This window comes from Manis pentadactyla, chromosome 11, assembly GCF_030020395.1.
Source record: "Manis pentadactyla isolate mManPen7 chromosome 11, mManPen7.hap1, whole genome shotgun sequence".
NCBI lineage: Eukaryota > Metazoa > Chordata > Mammalia > Pholidota > Manidae > Manis > Manis pentadactyla.
In genome coordinates, this window is record NC_080029.1 from 123,417,276 (window position 1) to 123,439,745 (window position 22,470).

Consider the following 22,470-nt stretch of genomic DNA (forward strand, 5'->3'; position numbering starts at 1 on the left):
CCCCCATTTGTAATGTGTGTGAGTGGGCACCACATGGCATCGGAGCTCACAACACAGGGCTCATCAGCTCCCACACAGAATGGCCACGGGAAGGGCCACCGCCAAGGTCCCCGAATCGCCTTGGGGTGCCCAGCGTTGCTCACTCCTGTCACTTTTTAAAATAACCTATTGTCTCAGGTGTCCAAGGGAGAAGACTGAGACACAGATGAGTGCAATGTGCCCAAGGTGACACAGTTTGAAAGTGCAGCCCTGGCCTTGAACCCAGGCAGTCGGACTTGAGTCCCTGCTCTTCATCTTATACTACCCAGCCTCGGCAACCATGGCAGCAATTGTTTCTTTTTTTTATTATTGAGGTACCATTGATATGCAATCTTATGCTCAGGTTTCACATGAGCAACATTGTGGTTACTACATTCCCCCCTATTATTAAGTCCCCACCCACATACCCCATTACAGTCACTGTCCATCAGCGTAGTGAGATGCGATAGAGTCACTACTTGTCTCTCTGTGCTGTACTGCCTTCCCCGTGACACTGTGTGTACGAATCATAATGCCCCTCAATCCCTTTCTCCCCCCCTTATCCCTCCCACCCACCCACCCTCCCCAGTCCCTTTCCCCTTGGTAACTGTTAGTCCATTCTTGGGTTCTGTGATTCCGCTGCTGTTTTGTTCCTTCAGTTTTTTCTTTGTTCTTATGCTCCACAGATGAGTGAAATCATTTGGTACTTGTCTTTCTCCGCCTGGCTTACTTCACTGAGCATAATACCCTCTAGCTCCATCCATGTTGTTGCAGATGGTAGGATTTGTTTTCTTCTTATGGCTGAATAATATTCCCTTGTGTGTATGTACCACAGCTTCTTTATCCATTCATCTACTGATGGACACTTGGGTTGCTTCCGTTTCTTGGCTACTGTAAATAGTGCTGCAATCAGCAATTGTTTCTTGATCAACAACTGTGCACCTGACACTACACTGGGCTCTCTGAGGTGGGCACTGAGGGTGCATACACAGATCTATGCCTCGCCTAGCACACCTGGCACATCCTAGGTGCACCTGTTACCCAGGAAGGTGGGGAGAGTGGCATCTTGGAGAATTCTCCAGGACACAGCTGCCTCTCTGCCGTTAGGCGTGTGCTCAGCCCATCCTGGTGCTCCTGACTGACCTGATTTTTCCTTCTCAGCCCCCGAGTGGATTCTGAGCTGCTGGTGCAGGAAGCTGCAGGAGGGAGGGAGTCCCTGAAGACTATACGGGGACAGAGGGTATCCTAGGACATTGCTGGGTCCAGGGAGTGGATGCCCGGCCCAGGCTGCCTCCTCCCAGCTCTCCCAGGGCACTGCGCACATGGCTGACTGCCAAGGGAGGGAGAGCTTCCTTGAAAGAAGGTGGAGGAGCATCACGTGGCCAGCACAGGCTTGGGCGTCCTAGCCGACCCGGCCCCCCAAGCATCCCTGAGGAAGGACTGCCCCCAACACACTCAGGGTGCTTGGTTAGGCAACTGCAAATCGGAGCAAGCCCTGAGACTTAGCACCTCGTCTGTCTGTCTTTTCTGTCCTCACAGACACCAGAAAACCTCAGAAGCTGGGGAAAGAGCCCCTGCACCCTGACTGCACACATCATAGCCACATCTCAGAGCTCAGCAAACCGGGGGGCTTTCCAAGGCCACACACATGTGACAGAGGCAGGTCTAACCTGGCTCAGAGTGAAAAACTGGTAGCACTCCTTTCCCTGCCTCATACTTCCCCTCAAATGCTGTGCTGAAGATGTGGGGGAGTGGCAGGGGATGACTCTAAATCAAGGAGAACTTCCTGCAGGAAGAGGCATTTGAGCCAGGTTCAAGGTCTAAGGAGAATCAGACATTTAAGGAAGGGCAGAGATATCACAAGTTGCCCCAGCCGGCCCCATTCCAGGTACAGCCCACCTGCAGCAAACTCCAGGCCGGCAGGACACGCAGGACCGCAGCTCCCACCCTCTTCCAGAAGCACCACTAGAATCTCCTGAGGCCCAAGCTCAGCTGCCCACAGAGTGACAAGCAGTATTTCAGGGCCTGGCTGGCTACTCAGGGCCCAGGAAGGAGGAAGTCGTGTCCCGACCCCTACGGGCCTGTCCTGGGCCAGGTGTCAGCCCCCGTGTCCAGGCCGATACGACTGGGGCAGGCTTCCGTTTCTGTGGCTCTTGTGAGCAACCAGGCTTCCTGCCCCGGCTCCGTCCTCCCTCCAGCCTGCAGGGCAGGAGACTGTGAACCCCAGGGCAGAAAATGAATCTGGAGCCTCAGCCTTCTGCCTCCCCCATGAGGGGTGCCTCTGAGCTGGACACCAGTGCTCAGGGCCGAGTTCCACAGGCCACCAGAACTGAGAAGCGTCTCGTCCAGTGCCCCTCGTTGTCAGGGAGACTGAGTCCCAGAGAAAGAGAGGACTGGCCTGAGGTCACACAGGCAGAGGCAGGGCAAGAATCTGGACTTGTGGGGGACCTGGTATCCCTCCAGGACACCTCTGAGGCAGATGGTGGCGAGCTGGGCAGGGCAACACCAGCTGGAGCCCAGCCCCAGGGCAAGACAGCCACGCCTTCCCTCCGAGCCCCGCGCCCAGCTCCGAATCTCCAGGGGAACCCCTCTGTCCTAGGTGACACCCCAGAGTGGAAAGAGAAACAAAACCGAACCTTTGCCGGCCATCCTGGAGGAGGCGGAAGGCAGCACGGGGCCCTGCACGCTGGTCCCCAGAAGCTCAAGCCCTCAGGGGCCTGCAGGCTCGGGCGCCTTACCCAGCCCCTGCTCTCGGCCCCAGCGGTGCCAGAGGACCTTCCCGAGTCCTTCACCTCGCTCCGCTCCCCCCACCAGCTCAGGGGATGGGCTCTGGCTCGTGCTCAGAGCCGGGCCCTCAGGCTCCATGGGCTGTTGAGGAAATGAATGGGCCAGTCATTCAGCTGGTTAATCAGTCAATTCTGCAGGTCCAGGCCCAGCACCAGCATCACCCCCTCCAGGGGCCCTACCCTGGTCTTCCCCGCCTCACCCCCCCACGTGCACCCTCTAGTACCAAGGGCCCCCTGCTGGGCCCCCTTGTTTCTGGGCTTGGGCTGACAGTTCCACAGTGCAGAAGCCACCAGAAGGCAGGGTCTCTCACCCCCTCCTGCCACCCATGCCCTGTGTCACTGAAGCCTGTCTGTGGCCTTGCCCTTTGTGCGGTTGCCATTTATGGAGTCCACTTGCCGTGTGCTGCACCAAGGACATCACGGCTGTTTCCTTACTGAAAACACCGCACACCAGGGAGGTTAAAGGTGACGGACAGCCCAGGGAGGGGAAGGGACTGCCCACGGAGAGTCCCCTGGTGAAGGGCAGAGCCCGGCCCATGCCCGGGTCAGCCTGCCCCAAGCCCACAGACCTTGATCAGTCATTCAACAGGCAGCCACCAATGATTTTCATTTTGAAACACCAAAAAATGATTTAAAAAATAACTTTTGGAAATGGTTATTCAGATTTTCTCCATCGTAAACCAAAGCTGTATTTCAGGTTATCATTCAGTTAACACGGACTCATAGGGGCCAAGTCTGTGCCCAGGCCGGGTCAGAGGGCCTCTTCTCTGGAGAAGGGCCGCGCTGGCTCCGCAGATGGTCATGAGAACCGGCCGGCAGGCAGAGGCCTTGCCTCACCTCATGTCCCTAAGACAATGCATCCTGCAGGAGGGGGCCAGGTGACAAGCAGGTGCAGTCACCCCTAAGAGAGGCCCACGCGAGCTAGATGTGGGACTCCGAGGTCTTGCCCCCCACACTGTGTGGCTACTCCGGGCTCCCCTTTCCCCGTGGAGGGGCCGGACAGGGGTTGCAGGGTGTCTGTGGAAGTTCCTGAAGCTGGTGCTCAGGGAACTCTGAGCAGGAGGAAGCGTGTTCTTGCCTCGATTTTAAGGCGCTGTGGGGAAGGCCTGGGTGCCCTGTTCTGCCCAGGGACAGCCCACCTGCTTCCCTCTCCGGGTGGGTCTTGGTGGGAGCCTTTGTGCAGGCCTGTAAGCTGGCCCAGGCCCCGCCATGCCCCACTGGGTGCGTAGAGAAGCAGTCTCTATGCCCACCTCCACTTCCTCCTTTTCCTGCCCAGATCACTCTCGGTGGCTGCAGGGTCTGGGCCACAGAGACCAGGGACATGAACAAGCACTTCCCTTCTTAGGACACGGTTTCCTCATCGAGGAAGTGGGGGCAGAGGCCGATCCCTTTTCCGGCCCTGAGAGCGTCCGGAGCACAGCCCCGGCGGGGTGACCTAAGAAGCCAGTGAAACAGTGACCACAGATGAGAATGATGACCGTGAGGCCAGACCGTGCCCTGACCAGGCTGCTGGGCTCAGGAGCATCACCCCTGCTTTACAGATGAGGAACCCGACCTGCCCAGGTGCCGGCAGGGCACAGCCGAGTTTGAACCCAGCTCTCCACAGCGAATCTTGGCTCTTTACCTCCCATCCCCTGGCCTCTCAGCAAAGCCCCAAGCTCAGAGGCTGCTCAGCAAGTGGTAGCTCCCCATGCCCTGCCCTCTCCCTGCCCTCCGGCCACAACTCCCGCCGGACAGACCCCAGCTGTGGCCGGGCTAGAAAAAGCAAGTTACCCCACCACGACCCCCACACCTGCCCTCCCCCATCAGGGGAATCCATTTAAAAGATTGCAGAACCTTTTTCAAGGCCCCCTTACACAGAATTCCAGAATGTAAAGCACATCCGACGACAGCTAAACCTCCAACCTCAGGGGGAGAGACCTGCGCTTGGGCCCAGTTCCTATCTGCCAGGAATAGGTTGGATAGTCTTGGTAAAGCCCCTCACCCACCCTGGGCCTTTCTGGGTGTGAATGGGTATAGAGTGAGGAAGTGACCTTAAACTGTCCTTCCAGCAGCAGGGGTTGACGTGTATGTGCTCAGGCTTTTGGAGGCCATGGCACCCGGTGGCTCATCTTCCTTAGACAGTTCTGAAGTCAGGAGTGGGCGAGAGCTGCCTGGGAGGCCAAAGGGGTTGGCCTGTCTGAGAACTGGCACTGGCCTTTTTCCTGGGCACCAAGCAGAGGCCATGGAAGGTAGTGGGAAAGAACTACCTCGTGACTCTGCCCACGAGCACCGCCGGACAGGGAGGGAGAAGCACCCAAAGAGGCTGTGTGGGGCGGACCGCTGGGTGCAGCTCAGGAGCGTGGGTCAGAGCGGACAGCAACAAGGAACAGAGCAGTGGGTGCTCCGGGGGCACAAGGTCACCGCAGGACCTAACGAGGTACCCGGGGGTCAGAGGGCTGACCTGTAGACATCTGTCACCTGCTGCACTGTCCTCAGCCACAGCAGCTCCAGCTCGGAAAACACTGGAGTAACTGACCCCACGCCATCTGCACAGACAACCGGAGGCAGCTGGCAGTGGGCGTGGGTAATACATGGCAGGTGAAGAAACAAGCCCTGTTCTCTCCTCATTGCAGGCTTCCAGCGCAAAGCTGGGAGACTGGGAAACCCTCAACTGCACAAGAATGAAATTGTTTTCTCCGGCTGAACTGGACTGAGTTATATAGGAAAGCTTAGCACATGCCCAGGATGGGGAAGGGAGAGCTAATAGTGGCTTTGGAAGGTGGAAGAAAGAAAAGAAGTTCCCTGCTTGCACCCTACCCAACTCGAACACCATTTTGTAAAATGCTAACCATCTGAGTCGAAAACCTTTCTAGTGTCTAAAAATGCTTTTGGGTTGATAGGCTCTTCATTTGTTTTTAAATCTTTTATTTAAAAATCCCCTTCATTGGTGAGAGTGGAGAAAGAACAGAGACTAGATTCACTCCCTGTCATCCCAGAAGCCCAGGATGGCGACTCTGAACAATCCTTACTGGACGGTAGGGTGCAGGCTGCTCTGCCCTCCCCTCCCACGCCAGTTTACAGAAGGGGCTTCTGCAGCCGGTGCACCACCTGCTTATTTACTGTTGATTGTCCTCTGTGGACTGAAAAGCAAACCATTAGGATCATCAGGAAACCCGAGGTGGTGAGCACTGACTTTGAGAAGGCCGCCCATGAAGGCAGGAGGGTCCCCGTGCCCAGCGCCTGCACAGCCATGCTTGGCCAATACATCGGACAAAGGCTGAATGAGCACCTCCGGGAGGCCCCTGAGAGGACACAGCTTCATGTCTGCTGGCTCCTGAGGTGCCTCACGGAGGGGACCAGACCACTGGCTTGCAGCTCAGTGATTCATCACTCGGCACCTTTAAATAAGCCAGGCCAACTCATCCCCTCCACTTCTCACAACAGTTTATGATCCTCATTGTACAGATAAGGAAACCGAGGCTCAAAGAGGGTCAATGAGTGGGTTCCTTCCACTGCCCCACAGCTGTTACCCCACAGTGGGGATCATCTCCACCATTACCGGTTGGCAAACTGAGGAAGCCAAAGGCCTCAACACCCAGGTAAAGCTGCGGTAGACAGATGGGTCACCAGAGACTTAGTGAGCAAGCCAGCTGCTTACCTGGAGTGTCTCAGGAAGAGGGCTGGGTAAACAGAAGGCCCCAAGCCAAGGCCCTTGAGGAACCAGTGAGGAATACTGCCACGTGTAGGCCTTTGTGGGGTCATCAGAGCAGAGGGTGCATCTGTGGTTGGTATCCCCACGGGCCCAAACCAGGACTCACAGGGGCAGAGACAGGAAGGCCAACCGCAGATCAGTACAATGAAGGCTTCCCAAAGCCAAGTGACCCCAGACAAGGAGCACCAGGTGAGCTGCTTCAGTAGGTGGAGAGGGCCCTGCCCCATCACTAGTGGTCTGTAAGCAGGTCAGGCATTCTGTGGAGAGGACTCAAGCCTCAGATGACCAGCTGGGCTAGATGTTGTGTGTCTAGGTGTCCCCTAAGGATTGGACGGTGCATGCATAAGTAGATGTAAGATGATTGACAGCTTTTCTAAGGTGGCCCAGTATAAATGTCAGAGGAAGAGAGCAAAGAAGGCCAAAAAAAAAGGACCTATTTTTAAAGAACAAAAGCACATTGAACACGATTAGACGAGCTACTCTGGGTCCAGCTGCGCAGACAGGAGCTTGAGATAAGAAATGAGTTTGCAGGGGGCTGAGGCTCTGCACTGAGCCGCAGTCTGACGGCCTCCCTTACGGGGCCCCTCACCGGAACAGCCGAGCAGCCCACGGGCTGGGCCCCTGAGATCTCTGGGCCCCTTGACCTGGGTCCTGGCTGGGCCCCAAAGTGGTGGAGACCCCGCAGGCCTGTGGTTGATGGTCACCCTGGAGCCTTCTGGGGGTCCTGTCAGAGCCCTGTGAACTTACAGGGGCTCTGAGGCATCTCCCAGAACTGGGTAGTCAGCGAGGCTGCAGCACTGAGCACCAGAAAAGGACCTACTGCCTGGGCAACAGAGACCACAGGGCGCTGCTGGAGGAAAGCAGGGATGAATACGTCATATGACCTGTCCAGGCTCAAAGAGCAGTCGTGTGGTGCGCAGGCTTTTAGCCAAGGTCTTCCTGGGCTTGAAAGCTTTGTTCTTTTGATTGGCCTCCTTGGGATTATCAGAGGAAAGGCCTCCCCTCCCGCACTGCCCGGCCCACAGCCTGTGAAGGGCCGCCTGCTCCCCTCTGCTCCATCAAGCCTTAGAGGCCCCACACAACACCCCCTCCTTCCACCTTGAAAGCAAAACAGAAAAGTTTGAACAAGGGGCAGGGTGGGGAGTGAACACACGTCCGGGCAGAGGCCTGGCGGTAGGAATAAGCCCCTCAGTTCTGAGATGTTGGAGCTCTGAGGTGCAGGCCGCAAGGAAGCAGCAGGAGATCAAGGGGGGCTGGAGCAGGGGTCTGAAGAGGAGAGTCGGGGGTCAGGCAGAGCAAGGTGTGGGGCCCTCCCAGGAGGCAAGGGGAACAGGCCCAAGTCCCAGGTCCAGGGGAGGGGAGCTGAAAGGGAGGCAGACAGGTAGAGGCCAGCACCCTCCGTACCTTATCACTCCTGATCCTCAGAGAACCCAGTAATGTCAAGGCTGTGCTATTATTGACCCATGTTACACGTAAGCAGTTGAGGCTCAGCAAGATGGATGACTTGCGTGAGTCCCACAGCGCCTCTGTGCTGCCTTGCCAAGCTGCCTTGGCAGTGGAGGCCGGCTAGGATCTAGCAGGAGGCAGATGCCAGTGCCTGAGTACGAGGGTAGGTGGGAAGGGAGGGCGGAGGGCCCAGTGGGTGGCTGATGGAAGGAAGGAGGGAAGTGAAGCCCCAGACCCTGACCCCTTCTGCAAGGACAGGCGCTGTCCATCCCCTGCCCATGGCCAGCTTCTCAGGGCTCCTTGCTGGAGAGTGACCAGCCTGGGACTGGAGGCTGGCACCAGTGGTCCAAGTGCTGTCCCTGAACATCCCGCTCCCCAAGTCCCACCTCTCCTGCCCACAACTGCCCGGGCCACCCCATGGAGCACTGCCCCCTGAGGGGGTTCAGGCAGTGGCATGTGGGAAAAGCTCAGAGACTGGGTTCTGGTCCTGGCCATTTCCATGCACACAGACAATGTGACCTCAGGCAAGTCGCTTGAACCCTGAGCACAGATTCTCTCCTCTGTAAAGTGAGTGTGAATGTATTACCCGCCTCCCAGGGGCCCTGACAACTACATAGAATAATCTTTGTAGGAGCCCAGCAAACGGTGCCCTGACGCTCAGTGAGTTCCTGGAAAATGGGGGCCGTGGTGATTAGTACAAATTAAGTAAAAGTAAACCAAGAAAAGAAATACAAAAGGAAGGCTGGGTTTGAATCCTAACTGTGACATTTATGTGGACTGGCTGTTTCCAATCTCTCCGTTTTTTTCATCCGCAAAGTGGGAAGAGCGTTTGGACCCTGTGTCCTTAGGGGACTGAGATGGGGGGGTCATGTTTTGTGGCTGTGAGTTTCTGCAGGAATGAGCAGAAACTCCTTACTAGGCCATTAACATGCATGTTGCCACATCTCTATCTTCTAACTATGGGAATCAACTTAATACAGATAAGGAACCAGAGGCTCAGAGGGGGGAAGGGCTCCCCAGGGCCACACCGTGAATGTGGGAGAATCAAGACAGGGCACCGGGTTGTAAAGGCAATAGGAGAGACAGAGACAGGACCCTGCGAGTAAAGGCTCTGTGCTGGAGACTGAGAAACTGCCCTCCCCCACCCAGCACAGCCGGGGTGCGTCCAGCTAGAGCCACGCTGTGGGAAGATACGTCTCTCAACGAAGCAAGGTGCTGCCCCTGGGTCCTGGAGTCCTGGGGCTGCCTGAGGGAACCCTGTGCTCTCTGGGACCATTTACTGTTTATTCTTCTCTCTCGGCCTCTCACTCACACCCACGCATCAACAGGGGCTCAAACCAAGGCTGCTGGACTCCGGCGTGAAGCTCCTCCCCTCGTTGAAGCTGCAATTAACCTGGGGGTTGTCTGAGAAGCGCGTGAAGGTCCGGCAGCCTCATGGCAGCTCCCACTCAGGGCCAATGCCTAGCCTCGGCCGCTGGTCTTCCGTGGCCCTGGCATCAAGCCACACCTGCTCCTTCGATTCCACGGGGCTTCTATCCTAGTCTATGTCAAAGTGAGAATCATCGCGAACAACACAGTTCCTACTCGTGTGCTGCCTGTGCTATGCAGCCCTCCACACACGGCCCACACTGTGTTTACTATTCACGATGGCTCTGAGGACATTCATCTAGCCTGCTGCCATGATGCCCTTGCCCACCGCCCCGGCCCGCTGCGTGGACCATCCCCAGCTGGCCTCCTGGGCCTACCTGTGGTCCCCATGTCTGGGAGAATTGTCTCAGAGCTGGTCCGGATGAAGGGAAAATGTTCAGAAGGTGACCAAGAAGGGGCCCTCTCTGCTCAGGGGCTGCCAGTGTGGGTGTCAGGGGTCTGAAGTCCTGATTTTCACAGGCCTTTCGGGCCCAGGTAGGACAGGCTGAAGAGGACATTGATTTCTTACAAGGCCTCCATGGTCCACTGAGGAAGCCCTTCCAAGGGACCAGAAGATGGGGCAACTACCGGGAGGAGCCCACCAGAACCAGGGGGTGGCCTTTTACAGAAGGCATGTGAGTGTACCAGGTCGGGAGAGTTATGGGGGACAGGGGGGGCTCCTAAACCAGTGGCCAGTCCAGGTTGGGCAACATCAGGGAGACTCAGACCTCAGTCTCCTCACCTATAAAATGGGAACAACACAAAACACCTCCACTCAGGACCCTGAAGTGCCAATGATCTTGAAAAAGAACAAAGGTGGAAGACACACACTTCCTGATTTAAAAGCCTATTACAAACCTACAGTAATTAGAATAGTGTGGTACTATGGTAAGGACAGACACACAGACCAAAGGAGTGGAACAGAGAGCCCAGAGGTAAACGCTCACATGTGTCAAGCGGTTCTCAACAAGGATGTCCTTACCGTTCAATGGGGAAAGGCCATTCTTTTCAGCAAATGGTTTGGGGAAATTGGGTGTCCACATGCAAAAGAATGAAGTTGGACCCTACCTAACACCATAAGGAAGAATTAACTCAAAATGGATTGTGACCGTCATGACCTCAATGTAAGAGCTAAAGCTGTGAGACTCTGAAAAGAAGACAGGGGAAAACATTCAAGACAATGGATTTGGCAATGATTTCTTGAACATGACACCAAAAACAGTCAACAGAAGAAAAAATAGATAAATTGGACTTCATCAAATGAAAAATTTGTCAAGAGAGTATCTTGTACTGAAAAACAGTATCAAGAGAGTGAAAAGATAATCAACAGATTGGGAGAAAATATATGCAAATCGTGTATATGATAAGAGATTAGTGTCCAGAGTGTATGAGGAAGTCTACAACTCAACAAAAAGACAAACAACCCAATTCAAAAGTAGGCAAAGGACTTGAACAGATAGATGTTCTCTAAAGAAGATAAACAAATGGCCAATAAGCACATGAAAAAGTGTTCATCATCATTAGTCATTAGGGAAACAAAAATCAAAACCGTAATGAGATACCACTTCATACCTGGCTGGCTATGGTTTAAAAAATAAACAATAGCAAGTGTTGGTGAAGCCATGGAGAAACTGGGACCCTCATGCATTGTTGAGAGTAATGTAAAACGGAGCAGACGCTACAGAAAACAGTTTAGCAGCCACTCAAGTTGTTAAGCATAGGATTACAGTATGATCCAGCTATACCACTCCTGGGTATATACCCAAAATAATGAACCCAAAATTTATATACCCAAACATCAAACAGACATTTGTACACCCATGTTTATAGCAGCTTTAGTCATAATATACAACAGGAGGAAACAACTCAAGTTCCCACCAACAGATGAGTGGATAAGCAAAATGAGGTTCATGTGTAGAATGGAATATTGTTCAGCTATGAGAGGGATAAACTGTGACCCGTGCTAAAACATGGACGAACCCCAGAGACACTCTGCTAAGTGAAATAGGGCAGATACAGAAGGACAAAAATTGTATGATTCCATTTATATGAGGTTCCAGCACAGGCAAATTCAGAGACAGAAAAGAGACTGGCAGTAGGAGTTGAGGGAAGTGGAGAGTTCATCTTTAATGGGTACAGAGCTTCTGTTTGGGAAGATGAGAAAGTTTTGGAAATAGTGGTGATGGTTGTACATTATGGATGTACTTGATACCACTGAAATGCACACTTAAAGTGTTTAAAATGGTAAATGTTATTTATATATATTTACCACAATAAAAGAAGTAATTGTATCAGGTTATAAAGTCAAAAAAACCTCTACCCTCTACTCTTTCACAAGTGAATCAAACTAGTTCAAAAAATGGTAAAATCCAGATGTATTCTCATCATCGGCAACAGCAATGCACCCAGAATCACCAGTCATCTATACCCATGGTTTTCAACCCTGGCTGCATTTTGGAAAATACTGATGCCCAGCCCCTGACCAAAAATTACAATGTGCTCAGCCTGGGGCATGGCCTGGGAATTGGGATTTTTAGAACTAACCCTGCGAGACCTCGTTTCCTGTCACATTTCTGATCTCACCTCCAACTGCTCCCCACCTCAGCCGCTCTTCCCCGGCCACACAAGCCTCCTTGCGTCGTTCTTTGAACGTGTCCGGCACTCACCTGCCTCAGCCCACCACTCCCTGGCTTCCTGCCAAGTATGGCTCAGCTTCTAGCTTCTCATTTCTGCCTCTGGGAAGCCCTGAGTCCCATCTGGCCGCCCCATCTCCACCCTGGCTGCTCGTTCCTGGAGCTCCAGCGGCACTTCCTGTTGCCCAGTAGTGGGCGGCCTGTCAACATCGGCGGAAAGGGCTGTCACTTGCCTGCCTGCCCCATCCCCATTGCTCAGAGTGCCAGGTCTCAGCACACCTCCACTCTCCCCGACTGACCCCAAAGGACTCTCTAGTCCCGGCCTGGAAGGTAGCAGCCAGGCCTAGCGCAGCACTCCCAAAAGTCCATCTGGTGGCACCCCTGGGCCCACATCCCCTCTCTAAGCCTTAGTTTTCTCTCTGCAAAATGGGAATAAGAATATCAATTGCACAGGGCTATTGTTGGAATTAAACACACCTTGTCACTTGAAGCCATAGAAATGACTCTCCAATGGTGGAATGTGTAGTGGTGAACAGAGCTGTGTAGGCATTCTGGGAACAGGAAGATCTACGTATGAGGCTCACCCTTGCAGGTGCATACCCAACTCTCTATATATGTGTGCCCCAGCAAGTGAGGGTGGGGGGCCAGTGAGGCCTCGAGGAAGCAAGCCTGCAGCCCTCTGAGTCTGGGGGTGATGGAGCCTGTGCAGGAGGGGCCGCCTGGAGCGCAGGTGAGGCCTGGCTGGGCGGCCCCAGCGCGCAGGGCGCTACTCTCTCTCTCTCTCTGGAGGCCAGGCAGTTTCCATTCCTACACCAACTTCCCTCCGTGTGGTTTGTGGCATCAGCCAGGCTCTGGGTGGGGAAGGAGGGCATCCTGCCCACAGCCTGCAGCCTCCAGGCCCCTTTGCATGAGGAGAACCATCCAGCCCTGGAGAAGGTGACAAGAGGCAGAAGGAAGGATCTCCGCTGCCACTTACCGGCAGTCGGGACCTCTCACAGTCTGACTGGGGCCTTCCCTTCCTGCCAGTCACCCTACACAGTCCTGAGCCAGCAGACCGCCTTCCAAACTCAGGGTGCCCGCTCTCCCTCCACACCTCTGCCCATGCCATTTCTCCTGCCTGGATGCCATTTGCCCCCCTGCGACCCCCCAAATCCTCATCCACCCTTCACAGCCCAAGCAAGGCCCTCCCGCTCCACTCAGGGGTTTCCCCAGCTGTCTACAGGTGCCAGGAGCCACGGGGAAAAACGTGCATGTTCCTGGGAATTGGAGTGCAAACGGGTCTTTGAGAAGCAAATGCTGTTGTCCACCAAGAATAAAATCGAAGGTGTGGGTTATACCCTTGACCCAGGACACTGCAGCCAGTAAATCCTACAGGTATTTCTGTAAAATTTACAGGTGTTACAGTAAATCTGCAGGTATTGAAAAAGCAGAGCAAGCATAACCACAAGCCTCTGCCACCTCCTAACACCAGACGGCTGGCCACGCCCTGTGGAATGGGCACAGCGTTGCCTGTGCCATTTCTTCTACCTGGAGTGCCATTTGCCCACGAAGTCCACAGAGCACATACCACATACCACAAAGTGCACAGAGCATGTGGAAGAGGCAATGATACTGAACCACAGATTTCACCTAAAAATGCCATCCAGCTTTGAAAACAAGAATTGTTTAGTTTTGTTTTAAAATATTTTCCTTTTAATGACATAGGTAGTCTGTGTTCACTTACAGAAAACTAAGTGGGAACAGAGAGAAAAGTCACCCTACTTCCAAAGACCATAGAGACCACTAGTAACACACACCAACCGCTCTTTCGTCCCCCAGGAGCTGTGACCGAGCCAAGAACACACCAACCAGGGTCCTCAGATTCAAGGGCAGAGTGCGAGGGTGTCTGGCAGACCTGGGGCAGTTCCTGGGGAGAGCCCGGGCCCCTGCGCTGCAGACGGGAGCAGAGCATGCTGATAATCCCCTCCCCGGGGGGCGGGCCTAGGGACACGGGCAGAGTGACTGTCCCAGTGCCCAGCGCCTCATAGGCACTCGGTAGACGGGCACTGTTGCTGCTCCTCTGGGGATGATTTAAGTAGCTGGGTTCAGAGAAAAATCTTCACAGAACTTAAAATAAACATCCTCTTCTTCATTTTTAATTATATAATTTAATTTTTTCAAAAAGTACATTTACATGGCTCAAAAATAAAACAGTATAAAAAAGTACACAGTGAAAATACACACTGCCACCCAGTCCTGACCCCTGACCCCCTCAGGCTCTTCTCTCTCGCGTCCCCAAAAGGTCCCCACTTTAATTAGTTCTCTGTGTGCCACCAGGGATTCTCATGGTGACTACAAGCCGATGCCAGTACACGTGCTCATTTCCCCCACTTTTCATGGCAGGTCACATACCACACACAGCGTTTGTGCTTTGTGCACCTAACACCATGTCTTGGAGAATTTTCCCAGCTAGTACAGAGAGTCCGTCCCCATTCCTTCTGACGGCCATGGCCAGGGATGCGCTTGGAAGGCAGGTGGTGGCTGCAAGGTCAGGACAGCCACGTCCTCCCCCCCTCCCACCCCTGTGCCATCTACAAGAGCCTGTTGCTCGGGAGGACCCACTTCTCAGCCCCCAGCATACTTGGCCTTTAAGGCCACAGGGGCCTGCCCTGCTGCAAGTCCCCCTAAGAAGCCTGAGCAGGCCTCAGTTCCCGGCAGAGCCCCTCCAGGCCCAGCCTTCCCAGGCCCTTCTGACCACTACGGTCTCCCCACCCTGTACAAGGAGGCTTCTGCCCAGCCAGGATTTGAGGGGTTCCAAAGTGCCTCTAGTGTCACCTACTAGAGACCGGGCCCTACCCATCCAGGAACGTCTCCTTTTCTGGGAGTCTACCCAAAGACATAATTCTCAAGTGGAAACCTTAATACACCAAGATCTACCCATTGTATCACTGTCCAGAATAGTAAATAATTGGCAGTAACCTAAATATCCAAAAATAGGGGATTGGATAAATAAATCTTAGGCTGTCCACCAAATCCGCAAGGTGGATAATGCAGTCATTTCAACGGTGTTCTGGAGATGAGGAAATCACACCCACACGTGTGCCAATGGAACTACATGGCAAAGGGGCAGGCTGTCACCAAACAGCAGGAAAGTACCTAACACTACTGAACTGTAGTTAAATGGTTAAGATGGTAAATTTGATGTTAGGCATTTTTCACCACAGGTACAAATAAATTTAAAAATGCAAGAAGAATAGGTGGGGGAGAGTGCAGAGCTATGTACACAGCATGCTGGATCTATGTAAACCCACATTAGAGAGACATGGTTGTCTCTGTGGTGAGGCTAAGGGTGCCTTTTTCCTTTTTATTCTAGTTTCCCACTTCCCTTTTAATATATTATAATCAATGATTTTGTTTCTTTAGATGGTACATACGTAGTTTTAAGCACCCAGAATAGAATAGGTCCAGTGAACACCAGCCTCTCCTGATCTTCTGTGAGGCCGTGGGGACATCGTTGGCAGGTCCTGGGGTGGGGAAGAGGCCAAAGTGGGGCTACCAGTCCCCTTCTCTGTAGCCTCCTAAATGGAGAACTTGAAAGGCTCATAACTGGGAAGGGGAAGAGGAACGTGGGGGAGGGGCGGGCCCAGCCTCAGCCCCTGTGCGTCCCTGGTGAGTCATTCCCAGCGCCTGGGAAGCGGTACCTTCCTCTGTTCTCTGCCTTTTGGGGATCTCAGCTTCTCCCAGCTCTGTCCAGGGGTTCCCAGATGAAGCTGGAACCTAGCTTCAAAGGGGAAGGATGTGACCACTGATGAGAGGGGAAAGTTCAGGCCTGTTCTCTCCGTCCCCCTCCGTGACTCCCACCAAAACAGGGCTGAGAAGTCGTTGAGTATATGTGGCTCAGCCTCCAAAGGCCCTTTCCCTTTTGATGACCCCCAGAGGGAAAGGATGTAGGTCTCAGTAAAACCTGGTCCAAAACTAGATTGTCTCTCTTAAAACAATATCCCGTGATGTCTTTGCAAAGGCCGTTGGATGTATGGGTCTAGCAGGGAGGGCGGTTTAGTGCAGCTCAGAGCACTGCTCCCTTAGGGCGCCCCACACCTGGCCCAGTCGTTAGGAAACCTCAGCGCTGGACGCTGACTTCCGGGAGGACACGACCATCTCATTCATCTGATTGGATATGGACATGAGGCTCAGGGGTCTCAAGATCACCTAGTAGAGAACCCTGATCAACAAATATTTCTAGAATATAACTAAAGTGAAACGAAGAAGAAAATATGTTCAGCAAGGCAGTGGGGCCATGGGGGAATTCATTGTTCATTCATTTATTCTACAAATGCCGACTGAACACATACCCTGCCTGGCTGGTGCTGCGCCGAGGACGCAGACGGATGTTTCTGGAAGTACAGTCTGGCTGCCTGCCAGGAGTAGAGACCCTGGCAAGGAGATGGTGTGTGTGTGTGTGTGTGTGTGTGTGTGTGTGTGTGTGTGTGTGTGTGTGTTGGGGGGTGGGGTGGGCAGGACCCTGCCTTCTCTGGGCTTCAGTGATCCCTGAATTGGTGCTGAGGCGAGACGCATGAGATCTGAGACCCCCTCAGCCTGGGTATTCTCAGCCTCAACCTCGTCTCCCTCAGGCCCTGCTCTGAGGCTCAGCCACAAACTTCCTGCCAAGCCATGAAACCCTTTAACACTGTGTGTGTCACGGCAGAAATCAAATTATCCCTCCCTCCCCGTGACTGGCCCGTCCCTGCCTGCATCTGAATGTCCTGCCACATATAAAAGCAGGCTATAAATAAACACCGTGCGGCCACACTGACAAAACTGCAGCAACAGGCCTACTGAGGGACAGGACTGGTCTGTTCACACGCTGAACGTTCCCACCGCTTCTGAGCCTCTGTGTTTGCTTTCTATAATCTTTCTGTCTCCTCCCTTCCTATCAGGCTACCAGCTACCTGTGAAACTGTCTCTGACAGTTCAGATCCACCAATGTTTATTAGTCACAAAATGTGTATCAGGTTCCATGTAGACCCCTGCTAATACGAGTTTAAAAGTCCACAAAGCTTGTTAGGCTCATGGATACGGTCAGAGTCCACAGGCCCTGACTATCATGCAGCATGAGCTTTCATGTAAGCCCTCAGCTCCTCAGAAGCTGCTTCTGTTCTCCTTACTATGAGCTAGGCCGGGATCGGAGCTGCCTCATCCGTGTCGGGATAGCTGCGGCTGCCGGAGAGCTGCAGGGCTGTGGTATTGGACATGATCCTCCTAATTCAAGGGCTTCCTTCCGCTGCTACAGACCAGTCATTTTCAAACAGTGCTGCCAGGCTGCAGGGTTTAATCCAGTGCCTCGGTCTGGGGTAGGGGGAGGACAGAGGGGCGCGCTGGGCTCTGCCTCTAACACTCCCGCTGCGGTTAGATCACTATGTTTTGTTTTATAGATCTGTCTGTAAACTGAGCTTCAAAATACTTCTGTCAACCTTGTTTGATCTTCTCACTTCTCTGACAGGTAGGAAGGACAGAATTTTTCCTTCCATTGTGCCGGTGTGGCCCAAAGATCCAGTGATCTGCCGTGTCGACAGATGATGAAACACCCCGGGTGAGGGCCCAGCCCTGGGAGCCAGCCTGCCAGGGCTCAACCCCAGCTGTGTGACCTTGGGCAAACTGTTCAAGCTCTCTGCTGAAACTGCCTCCTCTGACTAATTGGGAGAACGAGTGCATTTGTTTCACCATTTTAAGTGAGGTATTAGATGCACAGTCCTGAGAACAGTGCCTGGCACGTCTCGAGTGCCCAGTGTTAGTTCCCTTCACAGGCTGGCCTGGGCTGGGCTGAGCATCAGGGAAAGGTGCTACAGTCAGAGTCCTAGCGACAGTGACCCTGAGCTGACCTTCTGGGGCATCTGCCTGGCTCGGTGTGAGAGGCTCCGGCTGGCCGCTCCTCTCCCACTCTGCTCTGGCCTAAGGCCAGGCAGTGGAGGCACCTAGAGGTCACGATAGCCGCAGTGGCTCAGGTGCAGACAAGCACACCACGTGGGTGGGATGCCCATCGGCCCCGGTGGCTCAGGCGCAGGAAGCACAGTGTGTGGGTGGCTCAGGTGACCATCAGAAAGGCGCCACAGGGGCTGTTTTTTGCTGCTAGTGCTGCCTCTCCGTGTTCCCTCCTGTGCACCGCCCGCTGCCCAGGCCCTGCCTGGGTCTGCTCCTGGCCCCAGCTCTGCCCTACGGAAGGTAGCCAAGGGCTCCAGGCTGGGGCAGATGTCCTGGAGGTAAAACATTCAGGGTCTTCACGTCCACCCTAGCTGCAGAGCACCCCGGGTTTCTAGGTCCTACCCCTCTGCCAACTTTGCATTCCAAGCCAGAGCAGAGATATGGTGACTCATTTGCGACTTCCCCCTTCCCCCAGGGCAGCCCCTGCTCCTTCATGAGGCCCCAGCTGCCATCCTGGTGCTGCTTCCGATGAGCTGCACCAAGTCTGCCTCCATAAGCTTCTCTGGGCTGATCCCACCCCCTCCTTGCAGAGATGGGGAAACAGAGGCCCAGAGAGACACAGGGCGCCCTCCCCAGGCAGCCCTCTACTCACTGAGGTCAGCACACGGGGTAAGTAGGCCATTCACATGCTGGCCGCAGGCCCCAGGGAGAACCAAGCGGCCTGTGGAGGCTGAGCAGGCTGAATAAAGGGCCACAGAGTTCCCCTGTGGAACTGGGGGGGGACGCCGCATTCTCCAGCTCCCACCAGAGAGCTCTCTGCTTTTACCACGAGCCCCTGGAGATACGCAGAGCTTGAGAAGCAGATGGGGAAAAGGGTCAGTTGGAAAAAAGCATAGGGGATCTGGGGTCAAAACTGAGCTTGCAGGGTGCATGGCCTGTTCACTTTCAGGAGCCCCATGTGCTGCTCTTTCGTGGGCAAAGGACTTACGTGCACCTTTGCAGAATTTAAGAAAGCCAGAAATTGCCCAGCCCTGCTGCCTCCTCAAAGGACCCCTAAGGATCCTTTTGGTGACTGGGGTTGGGTGAGGAGAAGAGAATTAACCACTCGGCGTGCCAGCAAGGGGCTGGGGACATTGTTACATTAGCTCACCTTGTTTAACCCTCCCGTTCAGTTGGTAAGTTTATTCACACGTATTTCCACTGTATAGGCGGGGAAAATGAGGCTCAGAGAAGTGAAATGGCTTGCCCAGCCTCTAAGGAGCAGAGGCAATACCTGAATCAAAGCTTGCCTGCCTGGTCCCCAAACCCATAACCCTCCCCTCCCTCGCCTCAGAGGGCCTCCCGAAGCTCTCGCTCGTGCATCAGACCCTCCTAAATAGACCCTGCTGCGCGGAGACGGCAGCCCTGGGGGCACCGGGGATGTCCTCTGTCCACAACGGAGAAGTTTGCAGAGAAATCCGTTCCTTGGGAAGAGGACCCCCTTCATCTTCCAACTCGGAAGAGACGGTGGCCCAGGCCACCTCCACAATAATCAAGACCAAAAATGGACCCTGTTTTTATAAGAAACCCCCCCCCTCTCGGGGCTGCATCCCCATCAGCTGCGGAAGGGAATTTCAGCTGAGCCGGCCTCCCGGGACCCATTCCGCTCGTCCAACGCCCCAGATGTCTTCACTCACCCAGAAGGCGTCCTTGAACTGAAGCTGGGGCATCATCCTCAGGCAACTGCCCCCGCAAGGCTCGCGCTCCTACCACAGACAGGGCCGAACGGGGGCCCCGCGGGGCTGCTGAGCCGCCCCTCCCTGCCCGGCCCGCAGCGCCTCCGAAGGCAGCCTCCGGCCAGAGGCAGCTGCCGCAGGGAGCAAAAGGCGCAACCTGCTCCGTGTGGGGCTCGAACCGACAGCGAAATGAGGAAGGAGCAGCGGGGCCTAGTGCTGGGGGGGGGCGCGGCCGGTGCACGCCCAGCCCTTCGCCAGCCCCACGGCCCTGCAGGCCTGAGAGCAGGGGTGCCAGCGCCGGTGGGAGGCCGTAGCCAGCAGGAGAAGTGGGCTGGTGCGCCAACCAGGCGGGCAGGCAGCCTGAGGCCCGCACAGGAAGGCTTGTGCAACCTCCCCCAGGGCAGGCACCAGGGTCCTCGCCCACAGGAAGTGGAGGCGCTGTGCTCCCCGGCCCGCCACCTGCCGCCCTTCCGATGCCCTAGACGGGCCATTCTCAGAGGCCACAGACTTAGGGAGCCTGGGCCCACTGACGGTGTGGGCAAGGAGCGGGACGGGAACCCCAGGGCTGTCGCCAGCACTCCAGCCCCACTGCAGACCCGGGGAGGCTTTGCCCCTCAGCCGCAGACCTCCAGGAGGGGCTCCCCAGGCTCAGGACATGACTACGCCCATCGGATTCCCAGGCCGCGCCCTGCCCTCACGGAGCTCGGGGTCTGGGAGCGGACGCGGCGGGGTGCTGGGGGACGGGAGGCCACAGGGGAGGGCGGGCAGCTGACGAGCCTGGGGAGAGCAGCCCAGCCCGAGGCCTCGTGGGCACTGACCCCACAAGTCTCCAGATTAGATGGACTCTTCAGGCTGGAAGAACGTGGCTGAACCAGGAGAGAGGATTGTAAAGGCCCAGACGGGAGGTTTAAAGACCCAGGTTGAGGCCCTGGTTTTTGTTTTGTCTGGGCAGCACCCTCCAGGGGCCGAGAGACCTGAATCCGCCCTCCGGCTCTCTGAGCCCCAGTTTCCCTGTCTGCCACCCCAAGGCTTTGGAAAGGACACAGTACCAAGAGCATCACCGGAACACCTGGTCTGTCTGGACAGGTGCTGGGGGCGCTGTCTGGTTCCGCCTTGGGAAGAGCCCCGGGCTCAGCCCCAGATGCAGCCCCGGGAAGCCAGATTCTGCCTCCTCAGCAGAGGATGCTGGCGGGGGGCCTGCGCCTGGTGGGGGGCTGGCAAGAAGGGACGGGTCAGGCGAGGCTTGTCCACACATCGCCAGCCTCGCTGGTGCCTCCCTCGCCATTGCCTGGGGCTGGTGACACGGACGAGAGCCGTCCCAGAGGAGGGCCAAGCTCCCAGTGCCAGTTATGGGTGCCCAGGCCGAGTGACGGGGCACACCCGCACTTCTGGGATAGCTGCCTGAGAGACACGCATCGGGGAGAACCGTGGAGCCCCCGGGCTGCCCCTAGTGGGGCCCCGTCTCCAGAATCCTTGGGCTTGAGCTAATCAGCCTCTTCCGCAGCGAAGGCTCCCCACTCAGGCTTTCTGTCGTTGGCACTTGAAGACAGCTGGTGGTGTGAATGCCACCTTGAACTGAGGAGGCCAAAGGCTGAGGCCGCCCCTTGTCCTGATGTCGCCACCCCCTCTGACTTGGCCTCCCTGGCCTCAGTTCTTCCAACTGTTGAGTGGTGGAAATGTTGAATAGAAACTCCAGAACTCTTACTGGCAGAATATTTCACAGCCAGCCTCCCTCCCCTGCCTCTTCAAGGGTTCCTCTCATCTTCCCCCACAAATTCTCCAAACGGGCCTTTTTCCTCTCCCTAAGGGTGCTCTTCCCTTTCCTACCTACAGACCTCTGCCCTTCTGCTCCCCAGCCCTCCTCCTGGCATGCCTTCCTTGACCTCCCTTACTGGGGCAACCCTTCAAGGCCCACCTCAAGGCCCCCACGCATGAGGCCTCCCTTCCCCAGTCGCCCTGGTCCAGCCAGGACAGCCCCAGATGGATGGCGGTGCTGGCTGTAGGGTGAAGCAACTGGGGAAGGAAGGAATGGGAGGTGTCTAGAGAGCCTCTGAGGGTCTCTGCTGCGGAGGGGCCTTCCTCTTCCCTTCTGCGCCCCTTGCGGGCCCCCAGAACAGCTGGCTCAGCTGTGGGGCACTTGGTGAGCGTTGGGGCATCAACAGCTTTTGACATGGGCCACCTTACTCAGCCCTCGCCCGATCCCGTGGGGTGCACACTGTCATCATCCCCACTTCTCAGTGGAGCAAACTAGTAGTTAAGGAGCTTACGGCACTCATTCAGGCCTCAGAGCCAGTGAGTGGAGCACCCAAGTGGGTCTGATGCCCAAGCCCACGCTCCTAACCCCCACAGGGATGCTTTAACAATGGGCGTCACCCTTCCTCTCTCCAGCTCTGTCTCCAGAACCTCTCACCCCGATCCATAGCTGAGTCCAGGGAGGCTGTGGGGCTGCGTGGGTGGGAGTCCAGCCATGGCTCATGGTCTTCCCAGTTCACTGTGTTACTTGCACCCACTGAGAACACCTTGGCTGGAAAATAAAACCAGAGGGTCTGACATGGACTCAGTGTGCTATCGCCCACGTGAGGGGTCTGGAGGCAGTGTGGCCTTCAGGTGGGATACGCTGGGGCTCCTGCGGAGTTTCTCTGTGGTTCCCCTCCAGTTACCATCTTCTTCCTTGGGCCGCAACAGCTCCTGGATGTAACTCCAGACCCAGGTACATCTAAGGAAGAGAAGGGGCACTTCTCCCTGTGTCTCATTTTCTCCAAAGCACTCCCACAGCCCCAGCCCCCCAGGAGACCTCCCCTCATGCATCACTGGCCTCAGGAAGGGAATCTGTGGATGCTGTAACCACCACAGCCTTCTCTCAACCAGGTCCA

At 55.4% G+C, this 22,470-nt stretch overlaps 1 protein-coding gene across 1 annotated transcript in view; it reads right to left on the reverse strand.

Moving 5' to 3' along the window:
- Positions 1–19,721, reverse strand: part of PSTPIP1 (proline-serine-threonine phosphatase interacting protein 1) — a 39,888-nt gene extending 20,167 nt beyond the window's left edge. Inside the window, exon 1 of the mRNA XM_036907613.2 lies at positions 19,559–19,721. Within this exon, the coding sequence (XP_036763508.1) occupies positions 19,559–19,594 (36 nt within the window). The 5' untranslated portion in view covers positions 19,595–19,721. The remainder of the gene's footprint in view (positions 1–19,558) is intronic.
- Between the last annotated feature and the right edge of the window lie 2,749 nt (positions 19,722–22,470).